Below are 21,476 nucleotides of genomic sequence, written 5' to 3' on the forward strand. Positions count from 1 at the left end.
ATCCGATTTCTTACAAGTTGTTCCAATCACAGCCCGACACGTGTCAAGTTTACGGACTACAGCTGATTGAAAGGTTTTCTTCCATAAAATTAATCGATTCTACACTAATCCGACTCAACATTTCCAAAATACGTATATTTTTTCGTAGTTTTATAGGAATCGTAATTATAGGGACGTCGACTGTAATTAGCAGTGACACTAAATTTAACTAAATTACACAATATTCTTTTCTTAAAATTTAAAAATTTTGAATGCAGGAGGTTTTATTTTAGACACTTTTAGAGAAAAAGGATCAAACTTTTTGTTTCCAAATGTACTTAATTGGAAATGACAAATGTACGAATGATATATAGATGCATGACAAAAATTTTCCCAATGTTTCAATTGAAATATTTTTTTTAACTTATCATTTCTAAACTAATTTCTTGTGTTTTAATGTTTTAGAAAAGATAAATTTGAAGAAATGTATATTGTGTATGTGATATATATTGTAAACATTTTACATTAATGTATGAATTTTTTAAAATTTAAGATTTTTGAGAGTTAATATCATACTACAGTAATTAAAAAAAAACAAAAAAAATGGCACACTTACTGGAATGAATGAAACAAAATATTGTCTCAAAAATAAACATCTGAAAGACAAAAATAGCATTTGCACAAAATATTTCCTATACAGCTTGCATTACATAAAACATCTCAAAAATATATGTATATATCACAATACAAGGACACCATTTTTTTTCTCTTTATAAATAAAAGTGATAATGATTAAAAATCTTTTGTTTCAGCAAATTGCTGAAGAACAGACAGTGCGTACTGAAGTCTTGTTCTTATACAAGGTTCACACCCTTGCTGTGCAATGTCGGATAACAGATAGCTAGTAGATAAGCGTTCTTCGCTTATATATGTTACAATTCCTTTCCTTTGATCAATACTAATCACTATTTTGGTATGATCTTTAAAAAAGTTTATCTATAAAAACATAAATAAAATCATTTCAGTTTAAGATATTTTTTAATTCAGTGTGTAAAGACATTTTAGTATTGACAATCACCTGCACTGTACCGGTACTTAGCTGCATAAGAATGGCATGAGATGTCCGCACCCATCGTTTCATGTGAGGAATGTGACTTTTACCTTTTTGTGGAGAATATTCAATCATGTGAGGTTCTCCACCCTAACAAAAATATAACAAATTCAATTCAGAATTTAGTTATTATAGAAATATATATATATATATATACACTGTATTTAAAAATTAAATGATTATTCACCTCAGTAAGATTTTCATCCATATACTGAGCAAAATATTTTAATAAAGTATATTTTTCAAGCAAGCTTGAAGGTATATTAGTAATAGTAAAAATACTAAGTTTTCCATTTAAGTCATGATATTCAATATGCCTGAAAGAATATTGTAAAAAGTTTAAACAATGAAAATATAATCTGATAGAAAAAAAAAATGTGAGTAAAGTCAAGTACTTACGTACGATCTGATGACAAACTGATTTTACTAGTGTCATTAAAAAGTACACCAATACTGTAATCTGACAACTGAAAACCAAACCCATATTTATTAGAATAATCAATCCATTTTGTCACAAATACAACCAAATGGTCATCAATTGGTGTTGGATTGGTTAATTCATCTGAAACGAAAATTTGTACATAATACTTAATATTAAATTAAATTAAAATAAACTACAATTTTAAAATTACAAATTTTATATTTATTTAATATAAAACTTCATTTCTACATTTTGTTATGAATTTAACTTTCAAAAGAATTAACTTTATATATATGCTGTATTCTGAAGTTATTTGATTATTCCAACCTGAAATCTAGGCTATAAATAATGTCACACATTACAGTTTACATTAATGATTACAAAAATAAAATTTTTTTTAAAATGTCTTATATAGTGCAAATTAACCTCTTCAACATTAACTGGATTGATACCTATAGCTAAGTACACCAATAAAAACCTTGACAATCAAGTAAATAATTTTATATAAATTCAACAAACGTTTTTTGATCATGTCAAAACAAATGTATATCAAAAACGTTTGTCGAATTTACATTAAATTATTTACTAGATTGTCAAGGCTTTGATTGGTGTACTTAGCTATATAGTGCAAAAAAGAAATAAATTTTTAAAGCAATATATTTTTTCAAGTTAACATATAGATTTCTTAAATAACTTAACGAACTGTTCACAAATTCATCAATTTAAAAATTTTATATCAAAAAAAACTGTAGAATATTAAAATCATACAGTATTTTTATTTAACTAACCTCTTTCAGAAATTACTAAGTAAATAAATAAACATTTTTATCTATAAATTTTTCTAAATAATTTTTTAAATATTTACTTAAATACAGGATATGTGATGATTGTAATAAAGTTTTATTTACATTATACAGTTACTTTCATTTGCTTTTAATAAAATAATATTTTTAAATTGAAACAAAATAAATAGAAATTTAGATAATTGGATATTTGAATTTAAACAAAATTATTTTCTTAAATATTATTATATTTCATATTATATAATCAAACAATAACAAAATAAATCAAATTAATGCAACAAGTTAAACTATAATAATATAGGAATTCAAAAAATCTATCAAAATCATTTCAATCTTTCTTTGGGTTGATGCCAAGGTCGTTGAATGCTATCATTCTTGAATAACTTTCAATGTTATTTTGAAAAACTATTCAGGAAAAAAAATTATATTAAATATGCATAATTTATGCATATTTTTAAGATAATTTTTTAACCTGAGGCAAAGATTTTAGGCATGTAAAAATAATATATATAATTACATAAAAAATATATATATATTACTAATTTTAACATACCTGTTGGCATACTTTCTAAAGATGATTGAACAATTTGATATAATGCTAAAGTTGAATACTGCTTAACTTTTTTACCTGATAAAAAGTTAAGACATAATTATTATTAATTAATTAATAATAAAAATTTATTCTTTTATATATATAATCAGAATCAATTAAATATTTGTATGTGCATCAACAACAGTTTTACAAAATCATAATTTATTACATTCTCAATATTTAATTTTAATTATTATTTCAAAGTTATTATTATTTACTTAAAACAGATCATAAAAATTTTTAATCTCTATTAAATTGTGTTGATTCTAAACATTACGACCTTTTAAAAATATTTAAAGAATAAATAAATAAATACCTTTTTCAGGACAAAAAATATTACTTAATTTTTTCTTGAATGAAGAGAGTGATTGGTGTTTTGACTGAAAATAAAAAAAAAATGAAATAATTTTAAAATTAAATAACAATTTCAAATAGAAATATTAAAACTTTTAAAATAAATTATTTTCAATTGCAATGATAAATGATATTTATTTTCATCAGCAAATTAATTACTGTAGGATTAAGTTTATTTTATTTAAAAAAGAGCTAAATTAAAATTTTAAAAAATATTATTTGTGATGTTTCAGTTTAAGTAAACATTTCTAAACAAGTAATTTAATATTTTATTACTAATTAATTAATCATTACTAAATGTTAGAAATTCTTTTTGCCTAATTTATATGAATCGTTAAAAATTCATTTGATGAAAATTGATTAATTATTAAAAATAATTACTTCATTATTCTACTCAGCTTATTTTTGTAACTTTATTTCAAATTAATTTATGTTTTATTAAATTAAAACAGAATAATAATACCTTTGTAACTTTTGACTTTGGTTGAGCATCTAGCTGCATATTTGTGATTGAATCTGTGATATCTTCCATCTGACTTGATATACTTGCAGAACATCTATATAATAAAAAAATATATATTTATTATATTCTTGAAGATTAAAGAATAAAATAAAAGAAAGTAAAAAAAAAATAATAAGAAATACACAGCTTTATATTTAAATTAGAAAATCTTGACTGCTGACAAATTAACTATTATGATACTACATTATATTGCATGCTCATTAAACAGTTTTACTTTAAAATTATACAAATAATTCTTGTATTACAGAGAAAAATATTGTTTATAAAATTTTATTTTGTGCAAAAAAAAATATACAATAATTCATCTAGCTATGCTAAATTAATGATACAAATTTGTAATAAATAAGCAAATAAATTCAGACAAGCTTTAAAAATAGTTTAAATATAAAGGAAGTAATTTCTATATCATACTAGTAATTTTATTGGTTTTAGTAAACTTAATATTTTTTTTTTAAACTTATAAAATCAATGAAAAATTATTCTGTCACATATAGTTGATTTTTATAATAATAAGAAGAAAAAAGTTCAAAGTTATATTGAATTAAGATAAAAATCTTGACAACATTTTGAAGAATAAAAATCAATATTCCTTGCAAAGTAACAAATTAAAATCAATAATTCCAATTCTCCAAACAATGTATTAAAGTTTTATCGATATTTTAATTTAGATAAAAAATAATAATGTTCTTTTGTATTCATTGTATAGTTTTTCTATAGAATATTTGCATTAATTAATATTAAACTCACCTTGAAAGTGTTACAACAGATGGAAATTTAGGAGAAACCATGCAACACATAGGTGATAACTCAGTAGGAGTGTAACCAGTGGTAAAAAATGAATGTTTAAGAATTTGTTCAATAGAAGGCCTATCAGTTGGTTTGTTTTTTAACATTTTCATTATAAGATCAGCTGCCGGCTCAGAAATATTATCGGGAAGACTGTACTTATTGCCAACTATACGAGCATAGGTTTCAGTTAATGTGGAAGTCTCAAAAGGAGGTTGGCCAACTAACATAGCATACCTAAAAATCGACATTAAAAATATTATTTTACAAAATTTTATATATAACTAATCAATATTTATTTTACACGGATTTCACTTACATAATACAACCGACAGCCCAAATATCCGTTTCCATATAATGGCCCTCCATATTCAATACTTCTGGAGCAATATAATTTGGAGTACCACAAACAGTCCTTTAAAAATTAAGTAAATAAAATATAAAAGATCATTTTAATAATTAATTTAAATATACACATTTTCTTAGAGAAGTATTTAATTACATTTTTGCATTCTTTTCACTTTCATAGTAAGTAGCAAGGCCAAAATCTCCAATTTTGAGTTCCATATTTTCAGTTAGAAACAAATTTCCCAATTTTAAATCTCTATGAATAATTCCTTTTCTGTGAATATAATCCACACCTTCTAAAAACTGAAGCATGAAGTACCGAACTTCTGGTTCTGTAAGTAACTTTCTGTTCTTCAAAACATGGACTAGTGACTAAAATAGAAAAAAAATTATTATTTATTCTCATTAAAATATTTTTAAAAAGCATTAAGTTTAAAATAACCAAAGAATTACGAAAATTTCTATCTTAAAACAATGTTAAATACTATATAAAACTGATTTTTTTTTTCAGTAAAGAAATCATTTCAAGCTTTAGATATCATTAATTATCTTTCACAAAAAAAATTAAAGTTACTTCCTAATTTAGTACATTGTTCCCTGATTATACCAGCTTTAACAATCAAAACATTCACTTTTAAATTCATATATCTTTTCGTTTCCTCTGTGTAACAGCTGGTCAACGTGAGTAATCAATTTCTTAGAATGAAACTGATCAATTAAAAGATCTGAATTAAGTGACGTCACGACAGCATCTAGTAGCACCTGCCACTGTGTTTAGGGTCATATGGAGGGTCAAAACTTTCCGTTAATTAAGCTTAAAGAACTTCCGTGATAAAAGGAAAAAGTCCCATCCCGATTATGAAGGGAACTAATTTTGTTCATTAGATTCGGTTTAGTTCGCATCCTTTGTTTGTAAGAAAGAAGAATGAAGCAAGACTAAACGTTTTCCAAGTCGTTGAACTTAGATTTTCTCATGGCATCATTTCGAACAGATCGAACAAAACGTGATTAAACGGTCTGGCGATGAAGCGCTCTTTATTTATCTTACGAAGATATAAAAAAAGAATACAAACACACGAATCTACATATAAAAATATATATACATATTTTACCTTTCTTGTGCAATATTCTAGAACGATATAAACGTGATCGTCATCTTCGAAGAAGTGATGAAAACGGACGATCCGTTTATGCGTTAAGGAACGATGTAATTCAATCTCTCTCAATATCTAAAAGTAAAATTAAATCGATAAATAATTTATACATTACAAAAAAAAAAAAATTAAATAAAGACTTTCATCTACAAATCACAATTCTCTTCAATCAAATTTTCCAAACCAATTTGTTTGTAGAATTTTTTTTAATTATTCAGTAAAATATTTAAATTTAATCTCTTTATATAAAGAATATTTTTTTTATGGATTATTTTTATGTTTATGTACCAGCTGCGTTTAATTATTATCTATGTATCGTATACAAAACAGATTCTGCATTTAAGTATATTTAATCTAGGCTACTCGTTATTCATTGCAGAATCATTAAGCAAGTAAATACGTAAATTTATAGATTTTCGATAAAGTATTTGTTTTTATGTTGAGTCCATAAAGAATATTATATTTATAACATGATATTTTGAAACTATTAGTAAATCCAAAGTTGAGTAAATCCATTGAAAATCAATAAATATCATTCTAAGAAAAACCTTTTAATAGACTAAACATTATCGATTTAAAAATAATTCGAACAAAATAATGATATATATAATATTTTATTTACCTTTTCTTTCTGATGAGCTGTTATCAGTCTACATTTTGGAATGATTTTTCCTGCGTACAGTCTATTTGTTGTAAGATCGGTTAGTTCGTGTACTCTAGCAAATCCACCCTAAAATAAATACATATTTACGTATAAATCATCATCGCAATCATCATTATCCGTTGTATATTTAGTTTATGAATATTAAAAATATAATTATCGAAGCATTACTTTATTATTAACAAGATCATAAATATAAATTTGATCATTCAAAATTATGCCTATTAATAATAATAAACGTCTGTTTTTTTTTTTTTTTTTTGTTGTTGATATAGGCCCATATGAATTTATTTTTCATTAATTAAAAAGGAAAAAAGAAAACACTAAATATGACATAATTTTTAAGTTTTTATTTATATAATAAACTTTTAATTTTGTTCATTACATCACAGTTTGAAACTAAAATTATTCCTTACAACAATTACTAATTTTACACATTATTTATTACATCATTTATGCGTTATCTGATGTAGAAAAGAAAGCTCTGTTATTTAATTTTATAAAGCATAAAAATAATTTAATTCATTTCTTAGAAAAAAAAAAACGTTGAAATTAAATAGGGAAACGCGTCATATTTTCCTAGAAAATCAACTTGTAATTTTTCGTAATATTCCGCAACAGAATAAAAGTTTTATCATAATAAAACCAGTAGTGGTTTTAAGTTTTGAGAAGCCCTAGGCAAACAGATAGCCAGGCCCTTTTTATATAATTTATAGCCCATATCACGAGATATTTGATACTGCAACAAGGTCTAGGATCCTAACTAGCATGAATTCCGAGTAGTAGATCAAGATCTGGATAATGGACAAGCCCATATGTTTGTACCTATCTGAGGCCCTTAAAAACACAAGGCCCTAAACCTAAAACCCATCTTAACACACTGATTTATAAATATTTCGTACTTTATGTTATATAAATGATGAACAGAATCATTAATCGTTAAAAATATATTCTAATATTAAAATAATAAAAGAACAATTTTAAGAAGCGAAGTGCTCTCGATAATTAATCTCAAATATTAACACTAGATCTTAAATGCTCGTTTCAAATATTAATATTCCTTTATGTAAACATTGCATAGTAAATTTATGTATGTGCGAACGGATGTTAAATTACTATTGATAAAATATTCAAATTTAAGATGAGAATCTCTTATATTTTGATATTTAAAAGAAAGATTTCGAGTGAAGATAGATACGGAGATTGTGGTTACGCGCTGAAAATTATCAGTAAATCCATTGTATATAAGAAAAATTATCTGCCAAAAATCTCTTCATGATCTCATAACTACCATCATCATCAAAACTCGAGATGAAATTGGCTGTGGGCGTAGTCCAATTTTTTTTATTCGTGCCAACAACGAACCATCAACAACCTTTCATCTTGTGAGAAGAAAACCACTATTTTGCAACTCGTAAATGAATGCTGCCTTAGAAGAAATATAAGAGTCAATAACGGGCCGACATTGTGATAAAAGTCGTGATAGAAGACAAAAACTATTCTTTTTACTAAAATCCTTTTATAAAAAAGTCAAAATAAAAGTCAAGAATTTTTCCTTAAAATATATATATATATATAAAATACGTTTTTATTTTCATTTTTCTGAAATCAAAAGTGACGTCATGTGGAAAAATCCCAATATTCTCAACATCAAAATTGACGTCACGTCCTACGTTGGATGATCTGTGACGTTGCAAGACGTTCATTTAATTATTAAAGCTTTTTTTAAATAAGAAATTTAAAATTTAATCATTTATATACATTTTTAAATTACGTAGCGAATATTTATTTTAAAAAAAATAAAATAAAAATAAAATAATAAAAGCAGACAATGCAGTCGAAATGACGTCATTTCTAACGTCTGACATCATTTCTTAACTACATCGTTTTAATTATTTAAACTAAAAATACTTTTTTTTTTAAATTTCTAAATATACTATACGTAGCCAATTAAAAATTTAGTTAAACAGAGCGTAAATATATATTTATGGATATAATTAAGACGACATTTATATTTATATATTATATACAGATGTATTTATAAAGGGTTATAATTTAAAAATTTTTATTTTATAAATAAAGAAAGGAAAAATCGGATGAGAGAAATTTCGACCAATAAACAAGCGCGAATCCGTTTATTCCCAGAATAGATTACCTGATTGTTATTGGACCTGTTTTCTCGGAATGGGAGACAGCAGAGCACGCATTATTCCTTCTTTTAAATTGTTATTCGGCATTAATATCTATAAACGTGACAGTAAAAAACGAGTAAAATTCGATTTTGTGCATATCACCGAAATAAAAATAAAACTAGCCAATAGACGGCATCGTTACATACAGAAACAACTATTATAATGCCCTTTACAAGAGTAAATTTTATTCTTCTCGATGGAAAGAGAAAGAAAAAGAAGAGAGGAGGGGGTAAAAGAAAAGAAAGAAAAAAAAAAAACTAGAACTGAAATAATGAATGCTGCAATCCTTTTCACATTCTAAGCGCTGTACTATAATTTTTTTCCTTTTTTTTTCTTCATAACTTTTTAAACAGGCCGGATTTTCTTAAAAGATAACTCTATTGTCGGCTTTGGTAGCCATACAAAGACAGTTCCAATTATTGTTACAGAGTAATTAGATTTCGTATAAGTCCCAGAATCGACTAAAGCTCCGGGGTATGGAGGATCGACAGGTTTACAATTGCCACGATCTGACGTCACAGTTTCCTGCCCTACAGAAACGAGGATGTGACGTCATTCAATGGGTTAAGGTGTGTTGAACAAGAGTGGGAATATATTTACAAAAAATAAAAAAAAAAGTTAAAAAAATTCCGGGAAGCAAACGTGTGTGTTTGTGTGTGTGAAGGCTGTAAAACTGTGTGTTAAAAGTTAAATAATGCAACGGGTGAATGTCCAGAGACAAACAGTTTGTGCGTGGTTCTTTAACTTCAATAGGGGGTAAATCTTGTTAGAAAGTAGGAAATAAAAGTTTTTTTTTTGTTTTCAAATTCGTTTCTGCAATGAAAATCAATCAGTAAAGTCTCTTATAAATGTTACTGTTAACAGCAAACTGTATATGTATATATACACATTAAACCCTATTATTAAAACATGAATAGATAGAAGTCAAAAACCATTATTATAAAGATTACATCATTCAGCGATTGGCAAACCGATACTGTTCTTGTATAATTGCCGTATTCCAAGAAGTACGATCGTAACAGCTGGTTTTCCTAATACTCTCGTGAAGTCCTACATCTTCCACCTGTTGGCTGTCACAGTATCTATCATCCCCAGTACTGGCTCAGCCAAATTTTTCCCAGAAATCTTCGAAATGTATTTAAAAGATAAGTACAATCGTAGAGAAACTTCTCTTTAAAATATGTAAAAATCGAACATTTGAGCGCATATTTTTACTGTATATATTTACTAACAACTAGATAAATATGAATATTTGCGAATGTTTCTCCCACGCGTTTTCCCAATGCAGTAGTAGGTTTAGAATCGTAGGTGTCGTTTAAATCAATTGTCCCATCAAACGCCCACGTTTATAGAAACGCACAGGTATATTATCGAATTGATTTCCCTTTTTTTAATATATATATATATATATATAATACTTTCGAATAAAATAAAATTAAAATGTGGAAACAGGCAACGGAAGATATTAAATGGAAAATATATAGAAGACAGGAAATGAATAATAATCAAGAGGAAGAAAGAAAGATCTTAGATAAACGATAATTATGGAGATTAGTATATTAATGATAAATAACGTTATGAAGAAACAATAAACGTAATTATAAACAGTGTACTTATTACATAATTTCATTCCATTAACTCGTCGTAAATTGTTCGAAGTTATTGAAAGACGTGTTTAAATTTCATCCATTTGTAAATAATAATGATGATGATGATATTTTCAAAACACGAAAACGTCTCGTTTCTGTGACTTCCCTGAAGGTATTTTTGAACTATTTGTTTATAGAAACGTTCCCCAAAATACAGTAATTACGAATCAGTAGGAGGTTTGACCGCTTTCCTTTTAGGTTTTAGTAGAAATGAGATGGTCTCTTCTTAAAAGGAAATTAGTAAAATGTAATTAAAATTACTTTAGTAATTTCGAAGAATTTTTCCTAATTTACAAAATTAAAATACTTTGACCGTTCCATTAACATTTTCAAAGAAAAAGAAAATGAAACTTATACTTTTCTTGAACTCTGTGTGAACGAATTAAGAAAAAGAATTCTGCGGGAGGTAGGAAAAATATTTTGAGGTTTTAAAAATGTTCCAGGAGGTCAAATTAATAAACTATTTATAAAAAAAAATTTAGAAGATAAAGTTGGAATTGTTAGAGTCCATAGGGGAAAAAATGCTTTGTTACTGCTATGTTTTTTGAAGTAATTATGAAATTCGACCCTTTTTTACTGTACAAAGTAAAGCTCTACCATAAGATATCCAGTCGTTCTACTATCTCGAGTTACATTGATGAGTATGATTATTGCATCAAGCTACACACCTGGTAACGAGCAGGTGTGAAAATACTGCCAGACGTTCACGACCTCGGGGTTCAGATTGCGGACAGGAATCATGTGGACGAAAAAGATGGCTCGGATGCACAGGAAACGTGCTTTTATTGCCTTGACATTTGATATTTGTAAATCCTTAGCTAAGAAACACCTTGATGAATCAAATCCGATACGTCTACAGAAGTGTTTCCCTTAAAGCTAAAATATTATGTTACGCTAAATGTATTAAAATCTATTTTCTTTATAAATAAATTTTACTTAAGAATAGGAAATTTTTTCCTTTTTTTTCTTTTTAATTTCCGTTATACTTAAATGCTTTTTGAATTTGATAGGAGTTAATAAAATTAATGCAAAAGTGAACGCTTTTATTAGATTACATTTAAATTCATTTTAAATAAAGTAAAATGCTTATTTTTAGCTTCTTTTTCAATGTCAGACGTTTGATCGAAATCAATAAAACATCTACTATAAAATTAATAATTCAGATAATTAACTTGTAAAAACCACGCAATCGAAGCTTCAATTAATTTTTAGTACGGATGAGATTTCTCACGGTTATTTTTCTTAAAGAATATGTTAGAGTTTCGAACAAAGTTTTGAAAGGAATCGAAGGACATTTTTCTTTATATATATATATTTTTTTTTAATTTGTGAAAGAAATTTACACAATAAAATCGTCCCGAACATCAACTAGTTCTTGCACGAAATCAGAACTTAGATCTTAATTCGTTACGCTCCTAATAAAAAAAAAATCCAAGAGATTAGTTATTTTACTTTGTTAAGTATGTTTATTTGTTCATTAATCTGTCATATTTCTATCAGAAATTACCTGCCAACTTTATAAAGAGATAAGAGATGTCAAGTATTTAAGAAACTCCCTTATCGTTTAAGATCTATAATTGAACAGTTCAAATATAAAGATTTTTCGAGGCTTTCGATAAAGTAAAAGACGAATCGCCTTCAACTTTCTAACGAAATTCAATACACGATAACATTTTTAAAAAGGTCAAGATTAAAGAAAGTGAATTGGAAAGAGTTGCCAATAATAAAGAGATGCTGCGTTTAAAACCGGTTACAACATATCAAAGAAACCAATCTCTTCCTAGAAATCACTGTAATACAAAGACAACATTTTCCTATACAAAATTCCTGAAAAGGATAAAAGTTGAGTAATGAAATAAAATAGAAAGAGCAACAGGATCTTAAATAAACTACAAAAATTCTTTTAAAACAAACTCTTGTTATATTGATCGATCCTCTGCAGTTATCTCTCTAAAGAGTAAACAGACAGGAGAACTTATTAGCCATTTATGAAATTCCGACAGTTAATTAAGAATAGAAAACTCGATTTATATATTTAAAATTCGACTTTTAAATAGAAACTAGTATATTTAAAAACAATTACTACTAAAACAACGACATTGAAGAATAATGATAAGAAAAAAAAAACAATATAAAAACACAATAATAATCATAATAATTTCCGGGAATTTATTCACCTGTTCAATTCCCGGAATTAATATATGTTGAACTGGTTCCACACCCGTAGATTTTATAATTTAAAGAGAATTTTTACGATAACGTCATACAGGAAAATACACACACACACATACACACTTACCTTGCCAAGAAATTTTCCTTTCAAATAAGTTACTTTAGTACGTGGATCGACAATATATTCGGGTAGTTCGATATTATTATTGTTGTTATTAATGTTAATATTCTTATTATCGTTGTTGTTATTACAGTTTTTGAGATTTTTCTTCTTTTTTCCTAATTTTAAATCTCTCTTCCTTAAAATCTTAGATGAGTTTTTAACCTGCATTGTCGATAGCATCGGAGGATTATGAGACGTACGTACTGTACATCTATCTGACGACTCTAAGAGGTATCATTACTTTTCTCCGGTCTGGCGAAACGAAAATATAGTACAGTAGATGAGGAGTGTTCGGTATACACTAACAGCCGGTCGCACATACTATATTAGTCTATAGTGTGCCGCTAGAGGGAGAGAGAGTGCTGACTACACTCAGGCGATCTCATTATAGATGAGGAGGTACTCGATGTTGTGCACCTGCAAACTGTTCTATTGTTCTACTACTTCAAATTCTAAACTTCGGCTAATTCGCTAGAAGAAAAATTATAAAAAAAAGACATTTTCCTTTTTTCTATCGGGAAAAAATTTTTCTATACTTCATAAGTAATAATCAGTAAAATTATTTATTAAAATTTATAAAGTCATACGTGACGTCACGTGGTAATTTAATTATAATTTTAAATGCCTNAGGATCAAACTTTTTGTTTCCAAATGTACTTAATTGGAAATGACAAATGTACGAATGATATATAGATGCATGACAAAAATTTTCCCAATGTTTCAATTGAAATATTTTTTTTAACTTATCATTTCTAAACTAATTTCTTGTGTTTTAATGTTTTAGAAAAGATAAATTTGAAGAAATGTATATTGTGTATGTGATATATATTGTAAACATTTTACATTAATGTATGAATTTTTTAAAATTTAAGATTTTTGAGAGTTAATATCATACTACAGTAATTAAAAAAAAACAAAAAAAATGGCACACTTACTGGAATGAATGAAACAAAATATTGTCTCAAAAATAAACATCTGAAAGACAAAAATAGCATTTGCACAAAATATTTCCTATACAGCTTGCATTACATAAAACATCTCAAAAATATATGTATATATCACAATACAAGGACACCATTTTTTTTCTCTTTATAAATAAAAGTGATAATGATTAAAAATCTTTTGTTTCAGCAAATTGCTGAAGAACAGACAGTGCGTACTGAAGTCTTGTTCTTATACAAGGTTCACACCCTTGCTGTGCAATGTCGGATAACAGATAGCTAGTAGATAAGCGTTCTTCGCTTATATATGTTACAATTCCTTTCCTTTGATCAATACTAATCACTATTTTGGTATGATCTTTAAAAAAGTTTATCTATAAAAACATAAATAAAATCATTTCAGTTTAAGATATTTTTTAATTCAGTGTGTAAAGACATTTTAGTATTGACAATCACCTGCACTGTACCGGTACTTAGCTGCATAAGAATGGCATGAGATGTCCGCACCCATCGTTTCATGTGAGGAATGTGACTTTTACCTTTTTGTGGAGAATATTCAATCATGTGAGGTTCTCCACCCTAACAAAAATATAACAAATTCAATTCAGAATTTAGTTATTATAGAAATATATATATATATATATATTTTTTTTTTCTTTATAGGTTATGAAATAATGACGACATCTCATTCACTAAAAAATCGCCGTCATCATTATTTTTACTCTTATATGGACTCTATTTGAGGAAATGGACTGTTAAAAAAAAGTCTATTTCCTACAACTGTTCCTATCTTGGATCAAATCTTTTATCATTTTCACACTCTTGCAGGCCTTCCTTAATTCTAACCAGGCCAGTATGGTCTTCCTCTTCCTTTATTATTACTAAAATTCTGTATGCTTAATCTTTTTAGTACGTGATTCGAAAATTTTCTTTTGTCTATAATAATTTTTAATTTCCTCCTTTCAGTTTTAATTCGTCTTTATATCATTTTATCTGCACGAAATGATTTTTAGTGCTTTCAGATTACCATCCCAACGTATCGATCTATATAGCTTTGTAGCTCCAAACCATAAATTTCTCTCAGTCGCATTAATATATTTGATGCAATATATTATTGAAGATGAAACAAAGCATTCAAGGATATTCTTTACACGAAAAAGGAGGTTTTTACGAATTTCCTTTCAACTTTTAAGATGTAATTTATAAGTATTTTATTACAGAAGTAATACAACTTTAACACATTTCAAGAGTTCCTAAAATGTGTTTATATACTTTATACTTTTTATTACTTTTTTTTTATTATAAATACGAACTTATGCTATAATTATGTACATTAAAATGGATAACGATTCTTCGCTGGAATGTTATATTAAGCAAACAATAGAAGAGAAACTCGTATAAAACTCTTATGGCATGTGAGAAGAGAAGATAAGCAACATGAGAACGTCCACATCATCCGACTTATGCATCTAAGATAAACATAGTTTATACTGATTAAGTTTAAAGCCTTTTAAATCCATTATTGTATAATCTATCTGGTAAATATTTATAATTAAACTTATCTCGTGCCGTAACTAGTGGATAAAGCTTAATTTCTAATATATTAAAATTCTTTAAATGAATTTAATTACCGGAACTGTGTTACGTTTATGTTTAAAAATGATGAATTAACTATTATTCAGACTTTTATTTTTAAATTGAATAAAGAACGTAACGGTTTATCATTAATTCATTTCTTAGAAAAAGACTGTATAGGACTATACATATTAAATGTTGACATTACGATAACGCCTACATCACGGAGTCATTGCAGCAATTTTGAGCCAATATGCTAGCTTGTATAGTATTTATTTTTAGAATATTAACGGTTAAATCTTATAAATTTAACCTATCGATTGGGAAAAAGCTATAAAAGTATCGAATGTGCCTCTAATAGCAAGAGTATATTAAGGTTGATGATGCTTAATCTCATATCACTTTCTAGGAAACGATATTTTGTTTCATAGTAAAGTAAGGACTATGAACTGATCAATTACACATAATAGTGAGATATATGAGAAATATTCACTTAAATATCTTATCAATAAGTTAATCTACGTATATTTATTTTTAGGCAGTAATGGACATTTTCTTAAAAATTCTTTAAAAATAAATGGCAAGAATTGAGATTTTTATAATCTAAAACCTGTTGAGAGATTTAAAAAAATAAATATATATAAACTAGTTTAGATTATAATTTTCAGTTTCAAGAAAATAATCATAGAAATTTTCAACGTAAATAGATTTTACATATATAATATGTTATGATATAAAGATTATTTTATGTAGAGAAAGATCCATTCATCATTATCTGATGATAAAACACTAGATTACAATTATCAAACGCAGGAAATATTTCTAAATGTATTTTTAAAATTTCCCAATTAATCATTTCTTACATATGATTTCATCTGTAAAGTGTTTAGTAAGAAATTAGGACGAGTTACATACTCACACCCCACACATACAAACACACACACACATACACTCATTCTTAACTAGTTATAATCTTTAAGTATAAATATTATTTTAAGAGAAAAATATTTTAAATGTCCTAGTTTTGTTCTAGAATCTAGTTTGTGTGAACAAATAATAATAATAATAATAATAATAATCTAGTTGTAGAAGAGGAAAAAAAAACATAAAAAATAAAAATGATTGTCTCATCTGGAAGAGAACACCTTACAATATATGACGTCAGTGGTTGTCATGACAACTGCATCCTTCATTTTCTGAAGGTAGGATTAATCAGGAAATGCGGAGAATTGCATTTGCCATTTTATATAATGCCAGTAGTTAGAATGAAGGTATTTATACATACCGTCTATAGACATTCGGATGGATTTTCGAAATAGGATTCGATAGGAAATAAGATTCTTGTTGTTTCGTTACATCTGTTGAAGTAATGAGTCATTCTTAGTCATTTTTCTCTCTCATTTAATGAGTTTCTCAGAAAGGATGTTTTCCCATTTATTTTCATAAAATTTATAGTTTGGTAATAACATTCTAAAAAAAACGAGATTGCTTATTTATCACGGAAGAAATATTTTTCGATTAAATTTATATTTTAAAATTCTCATGATTAAATTTCAGTAACGGTTAATTCAAATAAATTAATTTAAAGAGGGAAAAATTAGTAATATAATATTTCACAAAATAAATATATTCTAATTTTATAATTTTTTTTATAAAAATAGAAAAAAAAAGATAATTTTTTTTCGTAAACAGAAAGGAACANATATTTTTTTTTTCTTTATAGGTTATGAAATAATGACGACATCTCATTCACTAAAAAATCGCCGTCATCATTATTTTTACTCTTATATGGACTCTATTTGAGGAAATGGACTGTTAAAAAAAAGTCTATTTCCTACAACTGTTCCTATCTTGGATCAAATCTTTTATCATTTTCACACTCTTGCAGGCCTTCCTTAATTCTAACCAGGCCAGTATGGTCTTCCTCTTCCTTTATTATTACTAAAATTCTGTATGCTTAATCTTTTTAGTACGTGATTCGAAAATTTTCTTTTGTCTATAATAATTTTTAATTTCCTCCTTTCAGTTTTAATTCGTCTTTATATCATTTTATCTGCACGAAATGATTTTTAGTGCTTTCAGATTACCATCCCAACGTATCGATCTATATAGCTTTGTAGCTCCAAACCATAAATTTCTCTCAGTCGCATTAATATATTTGATGCAATATATTATTGAAGATGAAACATTTTAAATTTTTAATATATTATTCAAATAATTTTCTTTGATTCTATATCGTATATTTTTTTAAAGGAAGAATTTCCGTAGAATTATAAAAACATAAATCTTATGCTTTAAGTCATATCACATTTTTGTAAACTTGCAGAAATTTGCAATTCATTCATATTATTTTCTGACTAAACGGAATGTATCATTTTAAAATTATTTTTTAGGATTAAATTATGAAAATATATAAATGATATTTTCAAAATGAAACAATAATAATTTCCTTCCTTAGAATTTATTTCAAAATAAGGAAATAAAGTGATTTAAGCTATTCATATTCATTAAAAAAAATTCTCTATAATTATTTAAATGTCTTCCAGATCTGATAATATTTTAGTAAAAGAATCGAAGCAGCTATTAATTAATAAAGATAAGATTATATTTTCTATTTTATTTTACTTAATGAATTTCTGAAGTAACAAAATTAATAGATGCCAATTTTGCAATTTATTACTGTTTATTACAACTAAATTATCAAAGTCTTGTTTACTCTATCTATTCTGAAATATTTATTGATAAAATGTATCATTTTAAGTATATTTTTATATATGCTTCTTATAAACATAAAACTAAAAATTATCTTTTATTAGAGTGAAAAATCTTTAAAATTTAAGTGCTTACTAGTTCATCTTTAGAGCATAATTCGTTCCAAACAAAAAAAAATCTTCATATTTATTTAAAATGTTTAATTTACTAGAATATATATCAGAATGTTTAACAGTTTTTGGAACAATTTATGCCCTGAAGATGGGCCAATAACTCCTGGATTTTAAAGATTTCAAGCATTATATATATATACACAAACACACACATATACATAAAGCTTGATAGCTTGATGTATATACAGTATATAAATCCTTATATACATAAAAATTTCGTATTTCCGTAAAGGTTATAGCTTTTTTTTATGTGGACCGAAATATAAAAAAAGCCATAAATTACATACTTGTATAGTTAAGATCTACTAAAATCGTGGATATTCATTATATATGAGGATAATAAAGATAATTCATTACATATATTATTTATACTTAAAAATTACCTACGAAATTACCTTTTTACCCACGAATTTGTATATACGAATTCTCTCATCTCATCAGAAAAACGTAGCAACAGATCAGTTCTAGTTTTGTTTTGATAATCATGATAAGAGGTAATATGTTTTTATGAACTGTATATAGAAAAGTTTTGAAAATTATCTGCAAAGATACGAAATTAACATCTAATTATTCTTTAATCTTCATTACACGACGTCACATTATTATCTAGCAGAACATTATGGTTAATGAGAAACAAAAATCATTCTACTCGAAAAATGTTATATCCCAATTACGTTCTTTTTTTTTTTTTAATAATAGTCTAATAGGCATTATTAGAGGTTGTAGGCAGTTTAATGCCTGAAGCTACCACGCTGTTTCGTTATTATGTCGTAAAATAAAATTTTATATTTGAGTTGTCTTATCAGCTATCTCTTCTACAATTATACAGTATTTACTCTATATAGTAGTTGATGTGTATGTAATCTTCGTAATTATTATTTGGACTTGATGTTATAGCTTGTTTGATTCATATCAATGCTTCATCTAACTTTTTCCTTTTTAATTTACTAAAGGTCGTTTTAATATTTTGAGAACATTGTCGAGCGCAGTTTCTTCTATCACGAAATAAATTAAAGAAAATAATATAATAATTCATAAAATCTTATGATGATTTAAAATTTTGAATTTTCTTGTAAGATTTATACGGAAGTTTACAAAATAGAATAGTAGAAGGAACTCGTATTTTATCATAACTTATAATCTATTATTTTTGATTGTTTGTGCTAATTTATTCGAAATTTTTTTCCCAAAGAAATTAATGGAAACAAGTATTCAATTTCTTTAAACAAGTAAATTTAAATAGTGAGAGAATAAATAATTTCTCTTCAAGATGTCGAAAGCTTTTACGTATACGTTCCAACATAAACAAACAGATGCTATATATTTCTTCCAAGTTATCATATTGAAGCATCTCTTCGCAATCATTTATCGGTTTGTTTCATCTAAGAAAAAAAATATATTGGCAATGGCGCCGATATGTTCTAAATATATTCTTTCAGGCGCCAAACTTCCCATTCTGACGACGGATTAATTAAAGGTGATGGTGGGAATGCTACAGATGAGAGGGATGATAATGTTCTATGATTCATAAAGAGCAAAATGGATTCTGTTCTAGATTAATATATTGTTAATCGCCGTTCGGTATCCCCATTTATCAATGGATAAATATCAGTCTTTGCGGTGCCACAGTAGATATATTTAACCTTGATGTTACCTAATACCTATCGATTTTTAGTGAAATGAAATCAAAACTATCGAGTTTAAAATCGAATGTTTTAATTTATCCAAATCAATTAATTCTGAAACAGACAAACGAATTTTATAATTAACGTCTCTCCTAAGAGGATTTTATAATTCAAACTTAGTAAATAAATTTTATACTTGTTCAAAAATCACTGGTGTAGACAATTATGAGGACTTTTAACCTACTGTTGAAGATATTACGTTTTAATATATATAAAACTTTTATAATTCAATTATTACGTGTTTCCATTTATACACGAATGATCGATGACTGGTCATGTCAGACATGCTTACTTATTTTGTAAGAATTTTAAATATGTTAAGCACAGATTTTTCAGTGTTTACATTAAATATATACTGTATATAAAAGAAAAACATTTCATATATATATAAAAATAAATGTATCAATATTACATCAGTTTTAAAATAATAATTTAATCATAACGCTTATCTATTGAAAATTAAACCTCTTTAAAATATCATTTCTTCTTAGAATAATTATAAAACTTATTGAAGATAATATTAATTTCATTATTATTTCCCCTCCTTAAATATATAACAAATCGTTAATACATAAACATGTAAAAGGAATACATATATATATTTATTTATTTACTAACAAAACATCGATTGCAATGTTAAATTATTGAAGATAAAACTGTATATTTAGATAAGAAGTTGCTGAAATCCTACAAGTGTAATACTAAAAGCAATCGTATTAGTATATATTCTTGGAAAGTAAAATTATCTCATTAATTATCCAGAAATCGCCTCCTTTTGGTTTTTAAACTGTTTCTTTATTAGCTTATTCCTACGAAAATTCTTTTAATTAAAGCTTAATTATCTATTAGTAACATTTATTAATGTAGTAGTAACAGCAGTTACGTATCAGGATTATATTGTAACTATTAACTGAACTAAGATATGCCATTCTTTACTGTATAATAATAATAATAATAATTCTAAGATATGAGAAAGTTTTTTTTTTGCCAGTTTAATTTATTATAATGGACGTCATACTATAAATAGCTACATTTATACACAATGCATCTAATGGAGCGTATAGTTATTGTAAAGTGAATCCAACACCACGTTTCATTATCTCTGATGAATATCTGACGTTTTATTGTCTAGAAAAGAGTTGGGTGGAGCAAAACCTTCGACATTCTGATGTAAACGTCAATAATTGACTAGGAAGGTTTTCCAGGAAGTATCAGCACGTGACCATTTCAATTCTTCAGCCTTAATATTTTTTTTCCTCAAATATTATTACATAAAAAAAATAAGTTTTTTTAAATGCTTGTTTCTACATACACAAGGAAAATATAAAAGTAAATTTAAGTAAAGCTATAAAATATATAAATATTTTTAACTTTTATTAGAAGATAAGAATTACAATTTTAATATATTAACTAAATATAAAACCAAGGATAAATTTATAATTTTTTTTATTCTATTATTTTTAAACATTTTTAAAAAAATAT

At 26.1% G+C, this 21,476-nt stretch overlaps 2 protein-coding genes across 2 annotated transcripts; both read right to left on the minus strand.

Annotated features, from left to right (window-relative positions):
• Positions 1–500: 500 nt before the first annotated feature.
• LOC111623038 (serine/threonine-protein kinase PLK1-like) lies at positions 501–18,937 on the minus strand. The gene is made up of 15 exons (XM_023365550.1): positions 18,705–18,937; positions 16,710–16,894; positions 12,873–13,379; positions 6,694–6,801; positions 6,030–6,146; positions 5,072–5,289; positions 4,889–4,984; positions 4,531–4,806; positions 3,724–3,817; positions 3,223–3,286; positions 2,868–2,942; positions 1,490–1,652; positions 1,278–1,407; positions 1,058–1,180; positions 501–975 (listed from the first exon to the last, which is right to left on the minus strand). The coding sequence occupies exons 3-15, from the start codon at positions 13,086–13,088 to the stop codon at positions 772–774; spliced, it is 1,884 nt and encodes a 627-aa protein (XP_023221318.1). The 5' UTR covers positions 13,089–13,379; positions 16,710–16,894; positions 18,705–18,937; the 3' UTR covers positions 501–771.
• LOC111623218 (serine/threonine-protein kinase PLK3-like) lies at positions 13,744–14,469 on the minus strand. The gene is made up of 2 exons (XM_023365744.1): positions 14,306–14,469; positions 13,744–14,223 (listed from the first exon to the last, which is right to left on the minus strand). The coding sequence occupies exons 1-2, from the start codon at positions 14,411–14,413 to the stop codon at positions 14,020–14,022; spliced, it is 312 nt and encodes a 103-aa protein (XP_023221512.1). The 5' UTR covers positions 14,414–14,469; the 3' UTR covers positions 13,744–14,019.
• Positions 18,938–21,476: the final 2,539 nt, after the last annotated feature.

Source organism: Centruroides sculpturatus, unplaced genomic scaffold (assembly GCF_000671375.1).
Source record: "Centruroides sculpturatus isolate CEXI.00-Female unplaced genomic scaffold, Cexi_2.0 scaffold29, whole genome shotgun sequence".
In the NCBI taxonomy this organism is placed as follows: Eukaryota; Metazoa; Arthropoda; class Arachnida; order Scorpiones; family Buthidae; genus Centruroides; species Centruroides sculpturatus.